Genomic DNA, 19,708 nt, shown 5'->3' on the forward strand with positions numbered 1-19,708 from the left:
ACTCGGCCCTCCAGATGTTTTGAGGCTACAATTCCCATCATCCCTAACCACTGGTCCTGCTAGCTAGGGATCATGGGAATTGTAGGCCAAAAACGTCTGGAGGGCCGAGTTTGAGGAAGCCTGGATTAGGGCTTTCTGAAAGGCTTGAAGCCTGGGAAACCAGAACAGTTCAATTGGCTGAGAGATCCAAAACAACAGGGCTACCACCAAAGATCCCCTGCCACTAATCACACTGATCTAGGAGGCTGACATATGAGAAGAGCATCTGTTTTTGATCACAATGTGTGGGCAACTAGTATGGTGCTAATGGTCAACAAAATAGCTTGATCCCAAAGCAGCACCTTAAATTGGGCTCAGATAGGCACTTGCAGCTGGTCCAGTAAGTGTGTTACAGAATCTGAATGTCTTAGCCCCATCAGGGCTATGGCAACCATGTTCTGAACCAGTTTTAAACACAATTTTCAAAAAGTCTCCAAAGGCAGCCCAGTGGCCACAGGGGGAGGAAACATCACCTAACACTGTCCTTTGAGAATAACTATTTACGAAGGAAGAGTCACCATAAAACAGTGCCCCCTAAACCCACCCCAGAAGTATACAATGGTATCAAAAGCTAATGAGATGTCTTAGAGAACACTAACATTCCCTCCCATGCATTTTCTATACCATCCATCCATGGTATATCATCCAAAGGTTGTTTCCGTTCAATACCTAGGTCTGAACCCAGATTGGAGTGGATCCAAATAGAGGCAAACTCTCGATTCAGATATCACACCAAAACAGAGTTAAGGACGATTAACTTTGATCTGGCACAATGTTCAAAGTCAGCCTTGTAAGTAAGCACAAAGAAGTTACTAGCCTGCAAAAATGTTCACTAGCTTGTAACTAATAAATGTAGCCAATAAAGACATTCGCAACAGGTAAAGTTTTAAATTGCCTATTTTTGTCTAAACCTGAAACATATAGCTAAGGGAAAGCAGCAGTGAAAGTAAAGACAGCTTTGAGCTGACAACCAACGCAGCTAGAAAACTACTTTAAAATGATACTTTTTTTCATTCTGTAAAGCAAAACAAGCATCATTAAAAGGGTGCACTGTACCGTCTTCCATTTGTGCAAATAACAGCAGCTAATTGGAGGCTAGTCTGTAAGGATGTAACTCGTTCAAGCTCCTGCAGAAATACAAAAGCAGCAATTTAAAAATCATAAATCATAAATCGGAAAATCATGAATTTCCTTACACAATCACACCTAAACAAACAAAAAAGAAAAACAAATTGGGAAAAGGGGGGAGCAGAAAAAGGAAAAAGGAAAATTATGATTTTCCGATTTGGATATGAATTGTGTATGGGTATGTATGTATATTTTTTATGATTTATGAGTTATGATTTTTTACAGTATTTTGATATGAATTGTGTATGGGCATGAATATATGTAAGTATTTTCTCTGGATTTATGTTGTTCCTTTGTTTTTTTGAGTGAGATAATAAATAAAACTTAAATTAAAAAAAAAAACCAACAATTTATTTCTCCAAGGATACAAAGCAATTGGCTTAAAAGGAGACGCCCTCTTACAGAATGTACTGTTAATTTACATTCAGTCCTTTCTTTTTTTAAAAAAAAAGTAAAAATAAAAATTGAACATCATAGCAAGTAAAGAGCCGTGTATTGGTACAATGTCTTGGTTTAAGTCCATGTATACACCAAGATGACTCACAGTACACACATAAAGCATTTGGCTCACATTGAGACTTTGAAAGATTATGACCTCCGTGGAGTTAAGCTCTACAATTTATAGATTTGTCATTTTGAAAATAAAATCGCATTTCAAACTGCACAGTTTGAGATCCATATTTTTTTGTCATACTGGAAATCTCTAAATGACAGAATTCAGCATTTGCTTTTTCAGAAACTATGAATAATATATCAAGTTCATGAGACAGGAAAATAAGAAAATAAGGCTGCTGGATCAGGCCAATATCCCACCATAGTGCAGCATTCTGGTCTCACAGTGGCAGCCATATGCCTACAGGAAGACCACAGCCAGGTCCTGAGCACAGCAGCACTCTTCCCCCTTACTTAAAAATAATAAACAAGCACACAGTGGATTTCATTAATTTACCTTGACATATGAAGGTTGTTTTTCAAGTATCAAGTCTGCAACTTTTTTAGATACCTTAAAGAAAACATTCAAGTTACGAAGCAGCAGATATAAGCTACTATATTAAGTACTATTTTAAAAGAACTGGTTGACAGGAAGCACTTAGAACCTCTTCAAAAAAAATTCCAGTAAGTCCTCCACAACATTAGATTACATTAAAATATTTGCATGTAAAAAATGATAAACACTCCAAAAATGATGGCCATATATAAAGCAAATACATGAGAAATTACAGGCTCTCATTGGAAACCAGTAGCAGAATCTAAATTAACCTCCCACCCCATTTCAAATTGAAAGATGCTCTTGAATAAAAATTGAGAGACATACAACAATGGAGCTTAATATAGTCAGTTTACCTGGTCCTTGATACATAATCATATATGATTCATCTATAAAAGAGATTTAAATAAACCCACATTTGTGGCGGAGGAGAGGGATGCCACCCTAAAAGCAATTTACAGAATGCAGCAATGACTATCTGTGTACCAATGTTAATTTATTATTTTTCTTTTAATGCGCTGTATGTTTTTTCCTCTTTCCACTACTTCTGAGCTCCAGTAAATGCAATGCTAGTGCACCTGGTACTCAGCCAGCAAGGAACAAAATAAGTGTAGTCAAGCCATCATCTGTGGTACTAGGAGAGACACACAAGTCACGGCACTGGATTCTTTGCCTTAAAGCATTAACGTCTGCAAATTTGCCCATACCATCCAGATTATAATGTGCATCCTCAAGAGAACTGGAATCCCTCTTCCCCCACATGTAGATGTGTGCATGCCCCACTCCTCTGTGCTTGCACAATTCAATGGATGCCTTAAATAACATAAACTAGTTCACCCAAGCAAGCCAAGCCCAAACCTATAAAAGATGCAGAATAACTAGCTAATCAAAACTGGCTAGTTCGGATTGGCCCTCCAGATGTTGATGAACTACAAACTGCATCATCCCACACCATTGGCCATGCTTGCTGGGGGTGATGGGATGTGTAGTTCAGCAACATCCAAAAGGTTCCCCACCCCGACGAGTTAAGGAATCATGTGAAAAGCAATTGCTCATACTACACCAGAAGTTGGATCCAGAAGTTGCCCTTCTGTGAACAATAGGATTTCTGCCCTTTGTGGAAAGGAGAGCCAAAGGAGGTTTGCAATGGAGGAAAGGTGGTGTGGAGGCAAATTCCTGATTCCTCCTTTCCCCGCTGCCCCCGCATGCCAGATGAAGGGACCCCAGTCTTTCCAGAGCAGATTTTTAGGGGGCATGGGAAATGGGGTGGGAAATCAGCAAAAGTCACATTACCCTGCCACCATTTCTCCAACAGGAGTGTCCCATATGTGGACCACTATTGTTGAGAAGTCTAGATACAACCCATAGAAACAAAGTACAATACAATCAAAGTCAGCCTTCTCCCACCCTGAACTTTAGATTTTGCTTCAACATAAAAACATACAAAGCTGTCTTATAGCAAGCAAGATTACTAGTCCTTATTCCACAGGCTACAGTTATCTGAGGTCTCCTTCAATTGGACATGCCAGGGATTGACTATGGCAGTGTTTCCCAACCAGTGTGCCTCCAGATGTTTTGGGACTACAACTCCCATCATTCCTGACCACTGGTCTTGCTAGCTAGGGATGATGGGAGTTGTAGTCCCAAAACATCTGGAGGCACACTGGTTGGGAAACACTGGACTATGGAACCATCTGCATGCAGGGCCTTCTTGAACTTCCAAACTCCCGTTCAACGTGGCCAATGGCCTGGAATTATGGGAGTTGGAGTCGAAGAACCTCTGGAAGGCACCAGGTTGAAGAAGGTGGTCCCATGAAATTCCCAACGCACAGGGCTCCAAGTCATACTAGAGGCTGCCCTTTAAGCAAGGAGGGACATATAAGAGTATCTGAAGAAGGAGCAAAGAGCAAGGATTGGAGCACAAGCTAAGGACCAGACAGCAGCAAAACTCGGAGAGAAAAGAGGGAGACAGTGGCCCCTGCCTCAATTAAAATTTGCAGGTCTGCACCAAAATATGTGGCATTGTTTTCAGAGGTTGTGTTAAAGCCATCTCTCCTTTTTTAGTTCCAACAACAAAAAAAGAGAAGACGTTTATGTGGATCTCATTGAAGGGATTGGAGAGGAGGGGAGAGAAAGCAGTTCCAACTCACAGCAGCTTGCTGTTGCTTTAGTTTGTCTCTGTATTCTTCCAGTTCTTGAAGACTAAGAACAGGAGGCAGCTTCTGCAGGTAAAGCATAAATAAAATCCAGTTAAATCCCCTGATATAAACATCGCACAATTGCTGAATTATTTAAAAGGCCCAATGAACACTGGGACAGCACCCACCCAGCAACATCACCATGGATGTTAGTGGGCTTTGGAAGCGTTCTTCCAAAACAACAAAAGGACAGATAAATTTATTTTGAACATTAGAACAAAAAACAAAAGCAGATTCGGTGCTATGAAGCCCAGCATGTGTGTGCACATCAGAATTCGTTGTCATTTTAATCCAAATAATTCTCTTACCTCCAACTCATACTTAACAATGTCAAGGGAATCACTGGAAAAATAGACTTCTTCAATGCTGTTAATTAATTCTTGCTGAGCTTGAGGATCAGTTGGTTGTTCCCGGAGCTCTCGAAGTTCCTCCTTAAACACAGAATAGGTTCGAATAAAGTGTTACACACTGGAAAGTGATGTACCGCCAACGCACTTTAGCCTTCCAAAGGCTATTCACAATGCAAACCAGGACGGAGGATTAGGTATGCACCAAACGGAACTGTATTTTCTTACGTTTTGAATGAAGAAACACTTTTCGACACTTCGTCTTGGCGAAATGTCGCTGCCTCTCCCTCACAATGCAGAATGTTATTCTGTAAACCTTCACTATACCTACTGGCAAATTAAGACCAGATTAAGACATGTCAATAACCCTAAAGTGTATCAAGTTTAGGCCTCATAGTGTTTTACACACACACACACACACACACAGTGCGTATCATTCTATATTTTTAAACTGTTCTACATTAAGAGGTGCCTCACAATCTGAGGCCCTAAAATGTAGCTTGCTTAGTTTGTGAGCAAATCTGTCACTGCCATTGGAGGAAACCGGGTTTCCCTTCCAAAATTCAAGCACAGTTGAGGTTCCTCGGAGGCAGACCCAGAAGCAATGTGTCCCCACTTCACTAGGGCATGTGACAAATGTCTCTCACACACTCTCTAAATGGTTGCCAGACCAAACAAGTGAAACTTGAGGTGGCACCATCGACTACCTAAGCCACAGGTTGTCCCAAACCACCAATCTTGCCCTGCTTCTAATAGCAAAGGGGAAAACATTTGCTCCTCCCTGTTGTCCTAAGAAAAACAGACCTGCTCCATTAAGGCAAAATGAGACAGTGGGATATTCTGCTAATCTTCCAGCTGAACACGGAGGGCTGATTTCGGCAGCTCCCAACACTATCATTATGTGGCCGTGCACCTACACATACAATTTTACATCTCATTAGTACGGCAGCCTCTAAGCCGAGCAACAGGAAAGTTGCTAGCGGATAGTTTTAATATATTTTATGAGAGACAGAGATATTTAATTTGTCACTTTTCAATTTCGCACAGCTGCAGAACACATCCAACATGTTACTTGAAAACAGAATAATAGTTCTACAACATCTCAGATTTAATTAACAGTACCTGAATATTTAATAGACCTCTGCCTGAAATAAAAAATAAGATTTTCTCTAGTCTAATCATCACAGTACGATTGCATAAAACATTAATTTGACTGCTCTAAAAGCTATTCCATTAATTTCTCAACTTGAGCTCACCGTGCATGACTAATTAACAGCTTAACCAAAGAGAAACCAATCAAGAAATAGACAGAAAGCAGCAATCGCACAATGACCGGTTCCCACGTAACACTAAGCCAAACCACAGGGGAGTAGCTCTATCTCCTTGGTCATTTTGGTTCCCCTATTCTGAACTTTTTCCAACTTCACAATATTCTGCATCAATTGGGCTATCCACTATAACCCCAAGGTCTCATTCCTGGTCAGTCACCACCAGTTCAGATTCCATGAGAGCAGATGTGAAATTAAGATTTCTTTATTTTTGTCCCGGCATGCATTAAGATTGTTTCTGTTTTGCTCTTGCTACTGCGATGATACGGTAAGCCAAGTCATGGTTTCACTTAGTCTTACAAACTGGGCTACTAAAACCTCAACATTTGCACCAAAAAGAAAAAGGTGTGACCATTCAAGAACCCTATATAGGAAGTCAAAAATATAAAGAGCGAGTTACAGAGTCAATTAGATCCTTAACTGAACACAAAAGAGAAGCTAAAAAGAACAATAAAAGAGGACTCGAACAATGTTTACATGCTGCTACTTTTTTTAAAGCAGGGGATTTTGCAAAGCAGGGGATTCACAATGGGAGGGAAAGAAGAAAAAAGCAGTGTACAAACTCACAGAGTGCTCTGTTCCCACTAACACGAACACTGGCATCGGGTGGAATGGAAAATGCCACTCTGTTGAAAGCAACAAAGCAAAACACCTCCATGCCCATAATAATCTCTCTCCCACAGTTAACAAGTGGGCGCAAAGGCAGTGCTATTTTTAAAACGAAAGTGCTTCTACACCCATCCATCATAATAAATTGGACCACAAAGGTCCAATGTCAATGGAACTTTTCTGTTGTTGGGAGAGTGCACTTATACAATTTCTCTTTCTCTTTCCTACTTGAATCCTTTTACTTCCCACCTGAGACAGAAGTCTTAACTGCAGACCAACTGCAGACGCAGACTCCTGTTTTGCAGCCTTGTGTGTTGATGTTAGCGCAAAGAACAGAGTTCACGGTATTGGCCTAACAACATGTTCTCTTATACCCTAGAGACTCTCGGGGTACTATCTGCAGGAGATACCTCAACAGGTTTATACAGTGGAAACTGCATTTCAAAACCCCAGGAACAAGAAAACTCTCAGAATGTCCTTGTGCCAAAACAGCTCAGAAGTTATTTCTAAAGACCCAGGAAACCAGACATGTTCTTTGCTGAATGGAAGGATGTTGACACATCTCATTTTCTCCGCTCCCTAGTCCTTGGTCAGGAAACATGAAGGCACCTCTTTTTTCTCATGCTGCCTACCAGAGTCTGGAGACACACCAACCCATGCAGCCAGGGGCCTTGCTTTTCCTTCTCTCTGATCTGGTCTCAGCAAAAGGAGGGAAAGATAAGAAGCACAGGAGGGGCAGAGGAGAATAGAAAAAGGGGGCCAAGCAGGATGGTCCACCCTCCCTGAAAACATTGAGCAGTGAACTGCCAGGAGGACAACTAAATGAACTGTAACTATTCAAGTGGTGAATTTGCAAAGAAATGAGGGCTTAACTTGATTCCGGGGGGTTAAGATTTAGAAGTGCTTTTCATTCAACTACACACTGCTAGACATAAAAACAGGAGAGCAAATTCATATAATTGCCAACTGGTACGTGAATCCATTTTTTTATGCATCATCTAAATTTCAGGAATTAAACACATGTACTCCTCTGAAACATTCAGAGTTCAGGTTCAGATTTGGTTCTCCCAATTAGTTATATTAAAGTGCCACCTTGTGGATGATCTATGAAATTACATTTTCAAAAAGCAATGCTAATATTTTGGTTTCTTAATCACGAAGCAAAGGTGATGTTCAGCTTCACAGAACAAAAGCTTCCACACAGCTCCACGGTAGCAACTCCTAATATGTTTTTCAAAAATCTGGTGGAGTGAAAATCCAGATTCTACAAGTGCCCCCAAATTTAACAATGGCCCATGAAGAAATCCACTTGATTCTGGCAAAAGGATACAAAAAATGCCACCTTCTAATAAACAACCAAGTATCACCCAAGCGTTCTTCAGTATTTAACACATATCTATTTAGCATAGTGGCTAATTAAATGTATCCACCAGTGACTGAGCTGGATAGAAATTTGTTTTATGGTGCTTTTAAAAAACAAACTATTAATTAGATTTAGATTTTATTTGTTTTTAAAGTATTTTTCCCCCTTTGGTTTAAAAAGAAATCTGGATTTAATATAAACATGTTAACAAAAAATATTGAATGCCTTCAAAGTGAGACATGAACAATAAAACATGTGCAATGACAGAAAGTTGCTTTTCTTCCTAAGAGAGAGAGCTGGGGAGAGGGGAAAATATCTGCCTTCTGAGGTACAGCATTATGACCCAAACAATGCCATGTGTGGTATACTTGTGGGCTTCCTAATAACCCTAGGGATTAGAAAGTCAACACAGGCACATTTTTTAAAAAAAAATAAAATAAAATAAATGCTATCCTGCATCACACAAGAATAATCCACCTGGTCCAACTGAGTGACCCTGTTTGACTATTTCATGCCCTCAAGCTACTGGAGCTTGGCAATGTTTTCAAGGACAGGCAACCACCAAATTGTGTGTCACTTCAAAAACCATCAGGGCTACCTCGTCTCATTCTCAGAAGCCCCCTCTGCACACACATGTACTGTAACAGAGGTCCTCTCCATTTCTAAGTCCCTTAGAGTCGTTTTCCCTTTGCGATAGAGATCTTGGGGTAGCGGAATGATGCGCAACTTCAGAATTGTGAGAATGCACACAGTTGCACAAACTGCTATGCACCTGACCTTTCTCTACATCGGGGTGGGAGAACGGTGTTGTTGCTCTCCAGTTCCCATCAGCCGCAGTCAGCGTGGTCAAGAGTCATAAATTATAGGAGATGTGGGTTCGAGCCCCAGGTCAGGCACAAGATCCCTGCACTGCAGGAGGTTGGATGAGATGAGCTTCACGGTTCCTTCCAACTCTACTATTCTAACATCTGGAGGGTCACTGGTTCCAGTTCCCCACCCCTGCTCTGAAGATGGCTAGGTGAAATCATGGGGAGTCGACACAGTCCCAAGCATAAAACAAGCCATTCAGTAAGGAAGGTGTGAAGTTATCCTAGAAGACTGATCCATCAGCAATGGCACAGATATGTCTTCTGTTGTGTTCCTGCTCAGCTTCAAAGCACCGTTGTGGATTTCCATCATACTAGATTACCTCCGCAGTCCCCAGCCTACTCATGAAAGTGACTCACTTTTTTTGCTGTGTTAATTACGAGCTTTTTCATGTCTCAACATATTAACACCCTCATGGGTGAGCAGGTAAACAAAACAGTCATTATGATTTACAGGGTTGACTCTGATCTAAACGAACTCTGCAAGCATTTAATTAACAATCCTCAGGGATTCTGACCACCAGCTTCCTTGGGTACACAGAGAGGTCTGCTGATCAAGTAAACACCCTCCAGATTTTCCTGAACTACAATTCTCACTATCTCTAATTATTGGCCATGCTTGCTGGAGCTGATAGACTCTGTAGGTCATCCGGAGGGGCAAAGGTTTGCCCCCACCTGTTTTTGGTAAAAGAGTTAGCGGTAAGCAAAGATGTCGGAAGCTGGTGGCAGCAGTTTTTTTCTGATTTTTTTTTTGTTTAAAACTCAAACATGAGTTTTACAAAAGAGTTTTTCATCACAATGCGATTTTGAAACCCCATAAAAAAAAACCATTCCATAACAATTTCAAGCGCAGAATATAACTAAAACCAGTGCAAGCTATGAAAAGGAATTCCCAGCATCACATGGTCCTATTAAAACCAGTGTACTCAAAAAATGCACAATTAAAACCGACAGTATAAATGTGGGCGTGTCTTTTAAGCCCATCCAAGGAGCGGGGATCATATGAGATCAAATTCCAAAACTCTGCAGGCAACTTGCTGATAATTCTTCTTTCAAAACAGCTTTCTCTGCACAGAAAGCCTATGGACTTCACAGATCCTAAGATGTCAGTATTGTCCAACAGACAGTGTGGACTCGGTGAACCTGCATTAAAGATTAGCCCAGCCATGAACCAACCACAATTAAATTGGCAGGTAATCAACCGTAGAGCAAGACAACACAGCCAGGATATATACCTGTGTTGCCTGTGATGTCATGGATACTATCTGACTGCCACCACAACACTCATGAAACCCATGAAAAGAAAAGAATTAACAGGGGTCATGCTTGCTGAAGCAAGAATAGCTGAGGTTTCCCCCGCCCCCCATCAACTACAATTACCAGTAGCAATCCAACTGCTGGGAAACTATAATTTACAGACAATAACACTTGCTTGAAGGAGTGATACCATCTGGGTGGATTAGCAATATCTGCACATTCTGCCCAGAAGGATGTTGTTGGTACAGCCAGAAGACTTAGGGTTTTCTCAATTAAAAATAAATAAACTGATGACGTCAAAGTGCTTTTTATTTGCCTTACAAATCCATATTTCCTAAGTCCTCCAAAGTGAGAACCAACAGGTGATTAAGTTAACACATTTTCCTGTCAATCCAGTCCTGTGCATTTTCTTCCAGAGCAACTTTACCATTAAAAAAAACACACACACACAAAGGGTGTCCAATCCTATAACATAAAAAGTTATACCACACATACAAAAAAGTAGATGGGGAAAATAGATCACCCAACGATGAGCAAGGCAGAATTTTGAAATTAAATGTATGAAAAGTTGAGGGAGGGAGGGAGGGAGGGAGGGAGGGAGGGAGGGAGGGAGGGAGTTGGTTTTAAATCTGGACAGCCTCTAGATTTTCTTTTTTAATTCAGCATGCCTCATCCTCTTTAAAGGGACGCGGGTGGTGCTGTGGTCTAAAGCAGCGTTTCTCAACCGCTGTTCCGCGGCACACTAGTGTGCCGCGAGACGCTGGCTGGTGTGCCGCGATGTGCGGCGACGAGAAGGGCGATTTGCATTGTCACGTGCCTGGCGGCCACCAATACACAGCGCTGACCCTCCGGAAAGCAATATTTCTCCTCCTCTTTCCCAAAGCTCAGTGCAAACGAGCCTGGCGGCCGCCAATACACAGCTCTGACCCACCGGAAAGCAATATTTGGCAAGTGTTTCTTACAGTCATAATTATAATATATGGCGGCACAGAGTTAAAAATTTTAACTTTTTTAATGGTGGTGTGCCTCGTGATTTTTTTCACGGAACAAGTGTGCCGTGGCCCAAAAAAGGTTGAGAAACACTGGTCTAAAGTTTAAACCATAGAGCCTAGGGCTTGCCAATCGGAAGGCCAGCGGTTCGAATCCCCATGACAGGGTGAGCTCCCGTTACTTGGTCCCTGCTGCTGCCAACCTAGCAGTTTGAAAGCATATCAAAGTGCAAGTAGATAAATACCGGTAGGTACCGCTCCGATGGGAAGGTAAACGGCGTTTCCGTGCGCTGCTCTGGTTCACCAGAAGCGGTTTAGTCATGCTGGCCACATGACTAATGGCCGGCTCCCTCGGCCATTAAAGTGAGATGAGCGCCACAACCCCAGAGTCGTCCGTGACTGGACTTAGCGGTCAATGGTCCCTTTACCTTTACCATCCTCTTTAACTAAAGGCCACATAATGAACTAGCCCAACTACCCAAACCACATTCCTAACTAGCATGAAGGAACAACAAAACAAAGGGTTCAGGTGGCTTTGCCAAGCTACTTCCTCAACCTGCCTCCAGCTGTCCTTTGAACATGAATGAGTTGCTGCAACAAATGTGTGATAAAGCCTAAGCAACATTCTTGTGCAAATGGATGGTAACAAGCATTATGCTCCCTATTCCAGTGATTGCGAACCTATGACACGCGTGTCAGATGTGACACGCAGAGCCCTCACTGCTGGCACGCGCCCCATCGGGCCCATTCGCGCTGCTGTTGTGTGTCCCCCCCCCCATTTGTTCTCCCACTCCTCCTGCAACTTGTCTCAGCTAGAGCTTGTCTCAACTGTTGCTGGTAGCCAGAGATTGGTTTTTTAACCCTTTCTGTGCTGTTTTTTTCCTGGCACTTTGGCAGACTATGTCGGTGCTGCATGTTAGTTCCAGCGAAGGTATTATTCGTCATTTATTTCTGCTCTCTTTTCCCCCAAAAAGCGCAGCAGCTTTGGGGCATCCCCCCCAAAAAAAACAAAGCAACTTTTGCACCCCCCGCAAAAAACCCTCCAAAACTTTGGTTAGCAGCTCCCCCCAAAAAGCTTAACAACTCTGGGCACTTTGTGATAAATAAGGGGTTTTTGGTTTGGTTTGGTTAAATAATTAGTTTTTGGTTTATTAAATACAGTTATATATTACAATTATACATTTTTGTTATTTAAACTATAAATATCGTGAAATTATGGTTTTTTCTTGAAGTGACACACCACTCGAGTTATGCTCGGTTTTTTGGCGAATTTTGACACACTAAGCTCAAAGGTTGCCCATCACTGCCCTATTCTAATCAGCCACCATCACCATCACAAGTTAAAGACAGTGCCCCAGCAATTCAGGGGGAACATATTTGTGTGTACATTCAAAGAGCCGGAGAGGAGTTGCCTTCTGCTGGACTCTGGCTAATGGTGCCCGGAACCTAGGAGTCAGACCGTTGGTCCATCTGGCTCAGTACTGTCTACACTGACTGGCAGCAGCTCTCCAGAATTTCAGGCAGGGATATGTCTCCCAGTTTTACCTGAAGATGCTGGAGATTGAACCTACAAAGCAGATACTCTATTACTATGCTATGGCCCTTCTTTTCAAAAAGATCAGACATGATGGGAGTTGTAGTTTTAGCAACATCTGGAGGTCCTTCTCATTCCTTGAAGATTAAAGACAGTAAAAACTCTTGCTCAAACTTTCTGGGAAAGTCCTCTTATTTTCTGTTAAGGTTCTCTCTTTTCTGGCTGAAGCCATTAATACAATTGTGCTCTTTATACACTGTCCCAAATTACTACAGTCCAAAGAGGATTTAGCTCATTTTTTATCATGATACCATCATGATATCATGATGACATTTTAATGTGTGGTCATGGAACTACGGTATATCAGGCTCTATAAGCATCTGTATGCCAAAAGACATAAAGGAAGAAAACAGGAAAACAATGTGAAAAATGGGGAGACCAACCTAGCCCCATCCATCAGCAAGAGAAGGACTAGCTGCAGGGAGTATGCTTTGGCCCTCCCTGCAGGAAAGACAACTAATAAGAACATTGTAATTAGAAGTAGTGGCTGAGTTTAGTTTTTTCCTCCTCCCTCCCAATCCTTTTGCCTTTTACATCATGCATTTTAGCTACTAAACCTGAGGGCAAGGCCTGTCTTATTCCCAATTGTTGCACAATGCTTTGGAAGCCTTTAAAAAAAAGAGGAGGAGGTGGTAAAAATACCTGAAACAAATGTACAGTCTATATGAGACTTATACTAGATCAAAACTGGTGACAGCAAAAGCCAAGTTGTTGCGATCCAGCAAAATTCTGCATAATCTGGTAAATGCTTGTTGATTTCAGGAAAGAGTGGAAGGAGTATCAGAATGTCCTTTTTAAAGGAGTCGCAGACTACTCAGAAATTATACCCAGTCAGGGCAGTGGTTCATCTACCACATTACTGCTCATTAAAATCCACAGCAGCTTCCCAAGATTTCAGACAGAGCTACCTTTCGCAGTCCTCCTCACTGGAGAGTGAAAATGAGACCTTGAATATGCATGGCACACCATGTACCCGGCCACTGAACTGTGTCCCTCCTTGCTCGCTCAGGTATTCATTTCTGCACAGTCAGGCATGAAGATTCTCTCACACAACGGCATAGCCAAATAAATTGCATATTCTTCTAAGTGCCAATATGGGTGGTGAGTACCAACAGGGCTGTAGCCAAAACAGACCCACTGAGAATCAAAAAGGAGGTACTGTATCAACATGCTTGGAAGATTCCTTTTCACAGAAACAAAAACAAACAAAGAAAAACCTTGAAGGCGGAGAGGAACTGATCGTGCTAAGTGACCATAGAATGCAGAGTGCCTGTTGGGAGATGGAAAAACAGTGGAGTATTCTGGAAGTGGGCATGACTGGCTAGAAAAATGCACACACAGCCCAGAGATGGCAAGAAGATAAAGTCCCTACCAGAGAAGAATGGTAAATTAAATTGTTGTACTATGCCAAAATGGCAAAACTGACTGGAAAGCTCAGGAACCAGGAAGATCAAAACTTTAATAAGGAATGGGAAAATTTTTATAATTTATCTCGGAGACCACTATAAGCAGTTGAAAACACTATCAGGATTCCAATAACACTTGTCATGTAACAAGAGATATGGTCATAAAGGAGTTATTTAAAAAATAGAGATTATTGAAAAAAAGATGCAGTAGAAAACGTTTAACAACAGAAACCATGCAGGGGAAGGTGGGAAGTCCAAAGATTTGGAGGAATATTTTAATTGTGGATGTGTTGCAGTATTATTATAATTATAATTTTGTAAAACCAAATCAAAATTATTTGAGAAGTAAAACTGCGCACGCACACACACACATCCCTTGAATAAACAGCAATTGAATAAAGCAAAGGAGAACCCTCTTCTCCTCCCACGAAAAAATCAAAAATAGAATCGGGGATCTATTTGTATTGACTGCACAGACTTGTATCGCACACAGTAATGCATGGACCTTCTAAGCAACTCACATAAGAATAAAAATAAATATCAAATAATTCAGAGACTAAAACAGCCTCTGCATAATACAGAATCAAAAGATCAAGATCTAAAAACTGGAGCTCCAAAAGGTCTGAGCAAATAAAGCAATCTTCCCCTGATGCTTAAAAGACAGAGTGTCACCCAATTGGGTGCCAAAACGAAGAAAATCCTATCCATCCCACATAATCTCTCAATGTGGGGGACAGAAGAAGGCTATACACTAATGATCTCAGTATTCTGGGGCAGGGAGAGATACCGGTACCGTACATTTGAAAAGAAACATCCCCTCCTGTCCTATTCCTGCCCAATCTAACTTCCTCCTTTGAGTGAATAGCCACAGAAGGTTTATTCATTCATCAAGTGTATGGTGTGGTTGGCTGCAAGCTCTGAGGCAGAACACAAAAAAACCCTGAGAATACACTGTCCTCGGTTTAAAGGACATCTCTTTTTAAAGAAAGCTTGCTGCTCATCAACACAATGACACAAACAAAGCCCAAGAGAACCACAAAAGAATGACAACAGTAAAAACCCATCTCTTAAATCAAAAGAGGTATATTTTGCTGAAATATTATAAGAAATAAAGCATGTACAGTTCAAAAGAGGCTACCAGTGACTACAAAATGCATCCTTTTAGTTAATAGGAAAACTTGTTTCTCTGGCTTACACAACCCACCAGAGATATGTAGTGTAGACAATGGAAAATAGGCAAAGGGGCAGAAGGGATAAGGGGCAACTACCCAAACTACCTGCCAACCTAGCAGTTCGAAAGCACGTCAAAATGCAAGTAGATAAATAGGAACCGCTACAGCGGGAAGGTAAACGGCGTTTCCGTGTGCTGTTCTGGTTCGCCAGAAGTGGCTTTGTCATGCTGGCCACATGACCTGGAAGCTATACGCCGGCTCCCTCGGCCAATAATGCGAGATGAGCACGCAACCCCAGAGTCTGTCACGACTGGACCTAATGGTCAGGGGTCCCTTTACCTTTACCTTTACCCAAACATCTTCTAATACTTCCTACTAGCCCAGAAGCGAAAAGAGAGACTTTGAATGGTTGCCCAGAAACCACACGATTCCCCCTGTTTGCTTCCTTTTTTCCACCCCAGTTTAGCTCTTGCTGAGCTCAGTTGGCATGAAACCGATCAGAAAGAATGCAACAGGCACTACCATGGCCTTACTTCAAAATGGTAGGAAACACAACCAAGACTCACAAAGCACACCAGGGCCTGCTAGCTGCCTTCCACAGGCTAGATTCTGCCCACAGGCCACCACTGCAAGCAATTAATGTGATAAGTTAACACTGCAAAGCAGGCATCCCGAAACTTCAGCCCTCCAGATGTTTTGGACTACAATTCCCATCTTTTCTGACCACTGGTCCTGTTAGCTAGGGATCATGGGAGTTGTAGGCCAAAACATCTGGAGGGCCGCAGTTTGGGGGTGCCTGTTGCAGAGTGATCATAAGTACAAGAGAACATAAAATGACAGAAACTTTGATAGCTCACAGTACTATATCACCATACCTTGCTTGGAATTCTGAAGTTCTCCAGGGGGCTCAGATCATGAATACTCTCCTGAGGACTTTTCAGACCCTTAAGGAAGGAAAAGACAGCTTATGTAATACAGTCCGCAACCTCCGCAGAAATACTTCAGCTACCCATGAATAAGTTTGCAGGAGAGTGTGTGTGTCAGCGATTTATTGCAGCCATTACCAACCCGATGCCCTCCAAATGTTTTGGACTACAACTCACATCAGCCCTTGCCAGTACAGCCATTCTAGCTGAAACTAGCTGGTCAAACAACCAGCGGGCACCAAGCTTGTGGAGGTTGATTTATTGGCACTATGCAGTAAAATAACTTGATTCCTGCACTACAGGGGGTTGGGCTTGATGACCCTTGGGATCCCTTCCTCATCTACAGTTCTATGATTCATCTGAGTTCAGTGCTGCAGCATTCCCAGCTTCCAGCAGCTCTGGATCAAACGAGCGTCTGATTTGTTTCCCCCTCTGCTTCCAATCTGGAGCTCCCCATTTTCTTTCCATCAGTCTCAATAATAATAATAATAATAATAATAATTTATTTATACCCCACCCATCTGGCTGGGTTTCCCCAGCCACTCTGGGCGGCTTCCAACAGAAAAATAAAACACAGTAATCTATTAAATAAGAGCAGCCTAATCCAATGAAGTACTGAGGACATACTATGTCATCCCTTTAATAGCAAAATCAGGAGTGGACATACACAGATATTCCACATGTTTCTCTCATGCGTCTCCAAGCAAGCATAGCTCTATTCTTTTTCAACTGGGATCTTTCCAGGACCAAATCATTGGGCAGTTGCAATCCCTTCAGAGCATTACATTTTGCAAGTTGATCAATGTAGCCCAGTCCACACACACTCCTGAGGAGGAGGGAGAAGAGGTTTCCTCTAATGTTTAGTGTGCCTTTATAGAAAAACCTACCTCACATGAAACAAATTACCATAAAAACAATAGCATCTGTTTTACAAAGATTACAGTCATCTCTGTTTCCCCATTCTGTGCTACACTCCCCCAGAAAACCTACAACCTCATTGTATGAGTTCACCAGCTTGGTAGGTCCTAAAGTCATCTTTACTTGCACAGATAACATATGGCTCCTTCTGTCATCAAGCACAGAAAAAGAAATTGACAAGTATATATGGCTCCCAAATACCAATACCATTACATCACCCATAGAATTCAATGAATGGGAGAAAACCTCAAACCGACCAACCCACGGTCCACATGGATAACAGAAAATGTATCTGAAGACCAGGTCAGTCCCTAAGCCTAAGGATTTGGGAAGCATGCATTAAGGAAAAAATGTGGACAGCCCAGAAGGTGGTACCTTTCCCCTTTCTTTCAGGAAAGCCCATGCCTATCTCCTTCATTCACCAACTCCTCCCCACAATGTGTCCCATTCATTCAGAAATCCTTCTCCCCACAAAGAAAGCAATGGAGAATACCTAGCTAATTTTTACTCAAAGCCGACGTAGACCCACTTGAAATTGAAGGGCCTTAGTCATCATGCTCTTCAATCTACTCGGGATGTGACTAGCAATGGATACGCCATGCATGGCAAGTTCCCATCCCTGTTCATCCTTACTGGAAAAGATCCCCTGCCCTCTCGGATGCCCTAAGAAAACTCGACACTTGTATGATTGTGAATTCCTGCCTTTCCCTCTGAAAATTCATCACAACAATCCAATGAGGCTACCACCTTATGGGCATTTATAAGGAGCAAGTCCCATTAAAAAGACAACAGGATTCCCTGCAGAGGAAACACGCACAGAAATTGTGGCGCGTGTATTTTTAAGGTTTCCCGTGTCTTTCTTTATACGACACATTCACGTGGCTACCCTGCCGCTTATTCCTATCACCCAAATGCCGCCCGCGGTCAAAGCCTTCCTTTCAGTTGTGGGGATTCTGGCCTTGTCCTACAACCGCAAAGACCACAGTCCCACGACGCGGGGACCCTCCCACAACCCGCTCTTTGCACCGCCGGTTCTGCTCTTTCCCGCACCTTCCTAGCCGCCCGTGCAAAATCTCCGCTCCCTGACCCGCTTGCCCTCCCGGAGGTACCTGTCGGGTCATCAGAGACTTGATCTTCTGCATGGCAACGCAACGCCGGCCGCTTCACAAGCTCCTGTCACCCATTGCGCTCAGCTCCCTCTGACACAGAGAAGCCATTTTGTACATCACCTGATACGCTCTTTCGCGTCATGTTCCCTGTTGCATTATGGGATCGGTAGTCCAGGAAGGACACGCTCCTTCCCACACTCTGGACCTGAAGACGTAGATACACTACAACTCCCATCACGCTCAGCGGAACGTCTCTCCGCTCACCTCGAAGAGTAGACGTTCCAGGAGGGAGGAAGCTGCATAGAGATAGGAACAGTTAGAAGGGCAATCCGATACATGGAGACGTTTCTTCCTGGCTGTCTCCTTCCCCCGACGTTAAATGAATGGTGACCCTAGAAAACAATCCGAATTTTAGTAGATGCAACTGGACAGCAGGGCTTGTTTGTTTTCTCGTTTAAACCTATTAAAATGCCTTGCTGCTGGTAACAAACTCCACTATCCTCCTATTGGGGTGGGGGCCCTGAAATATTTAATATTTATCATGTTTAATATTTCGGGTCAGAGATGGAGCAGAGGTTGGGTTGTCTTGGAGACTAGTAACAAATTCCCTGTACAAAAAAAAAACTGCAGCAAATCTATTAAAATTACACTGTTTCCTCCCGACCCTGATCCAGAATGCAGTTTCACGTCAAAGTCTTGCTTTTCTTAGATAAAAATCGCATGAAATCTGCGTTAGAAAAATTGTGAACTCCTTTGCTGCTGCTGCGCTTTGGTGGGGATGGCTGACTCAATCACAACTACCTTGAAATCCCAAATTACTGTACTCCATTTTTGGTGGGTGGACAGCTGTCACTTCCGCCTCGTGAGAGACCAAAAGGAGAACAAAGCAAACACGCAAAGTTGTAATTCTGAGGTTACGGCGGAGGGCGAGGGAGACAGGCACAGCGGAGCGCAAAGGTGCCGTGCAAAGCAACGGCACCTCCCGCTGGCCAAAACGACATTTCTTCCGAAAGCTGAACTCCTATTACTGTATTCCTGCTAAAGTACTTTGTTCAGAGCAGATATCCCTTGACTTTAGGCTTGACGGTCCCAAAGGAGATCTTGCATGTTGAGTAGACTGTCCGGGTACAAGTTGTAGGGCCTGGCAAGAATCCTTTGCGCAAGGATAACTATAGGAATAAAGAAAGAGGCACATATATTTTAATATTAATCTTCCATGGCCCCCCTTTGGGCTAAGAACCAATCTAAAACATTTATTATCTAATATAGTGAATAATGATGGCACAGAGCTGGCACAGAGATGAACCATAGCATGTGTTTAAAATGAATACTGTACTTTTTGCATGCGTGCACACACAGCCCCTTTGGGGCTAAGAGAACTGATTTCATGCAGGTTTATTATATAATATCGTGGGGAACAATTATGTCCGACCATTTGTGAACAGAATAAGCTAGCTAACTGACAAAACAC

General features: G+C 42.5%; 1 protein-coding gene across 1 annotated transcript in view; it reads right to left on the reverse strand.

Moving 5' to 3' along the window:
• Positions 1 to 18,385, reverse strand: part of VPS50 (VPS50 subunit of EARP/GARPII complex) — an 82,370-nt gene extending 63,985 nt beyond the window's left edge. Inside the window, exons 1-6 of the mRNA XM_035129040.2 lie at positions 18,238 to 18,385; positions 16,160 to 16,228; positions 4,662 to 4,784; positions 4,306 to 4,377; positions 2,117 to 2,170; positions 1,096 to 1,166 (exon numbers count right to left, since the gene is read on the reverse strand). Of these exons, the coding sequence (XP_034984931.2) occupies positions 1,096 to 1,166; positions 2,117 to 2,170; positions 4,306 to 4,377; positions 4,662 to 4,784; positions 16,160 to 16,228; positions 18,238 to 18,270 (422 nt within the window). The 5' untranslated portion in view covers positions 18,271 to 18,385. The remainder of the gene's footprint in view (positions 1 to 1,095; positions 1,167 to 2,116; positions 2,171 to 4,305; positions 4,378 to 4,661; positions 4,785 to 16,159; positions 16,229 to 18,237) is intronic.
• Between the last annotated feature and the right edge of the window lie 1,323 nt (positions 18,386 to 19,708).

This window comes from Zootoca vivipara, chromosome 12 (assembly GCF_963506605.1).
Source record: "Zootoca vivipara chromosome 12, rZooViv1.1, whole genome shotgun sequence".
Classification (NCBI taxonomy): Eukaryota; Metazoa; Chordata; class Lepidosauria; order Squamata; family Lacertidae; genus Zootoca; species Zootoca vivipara.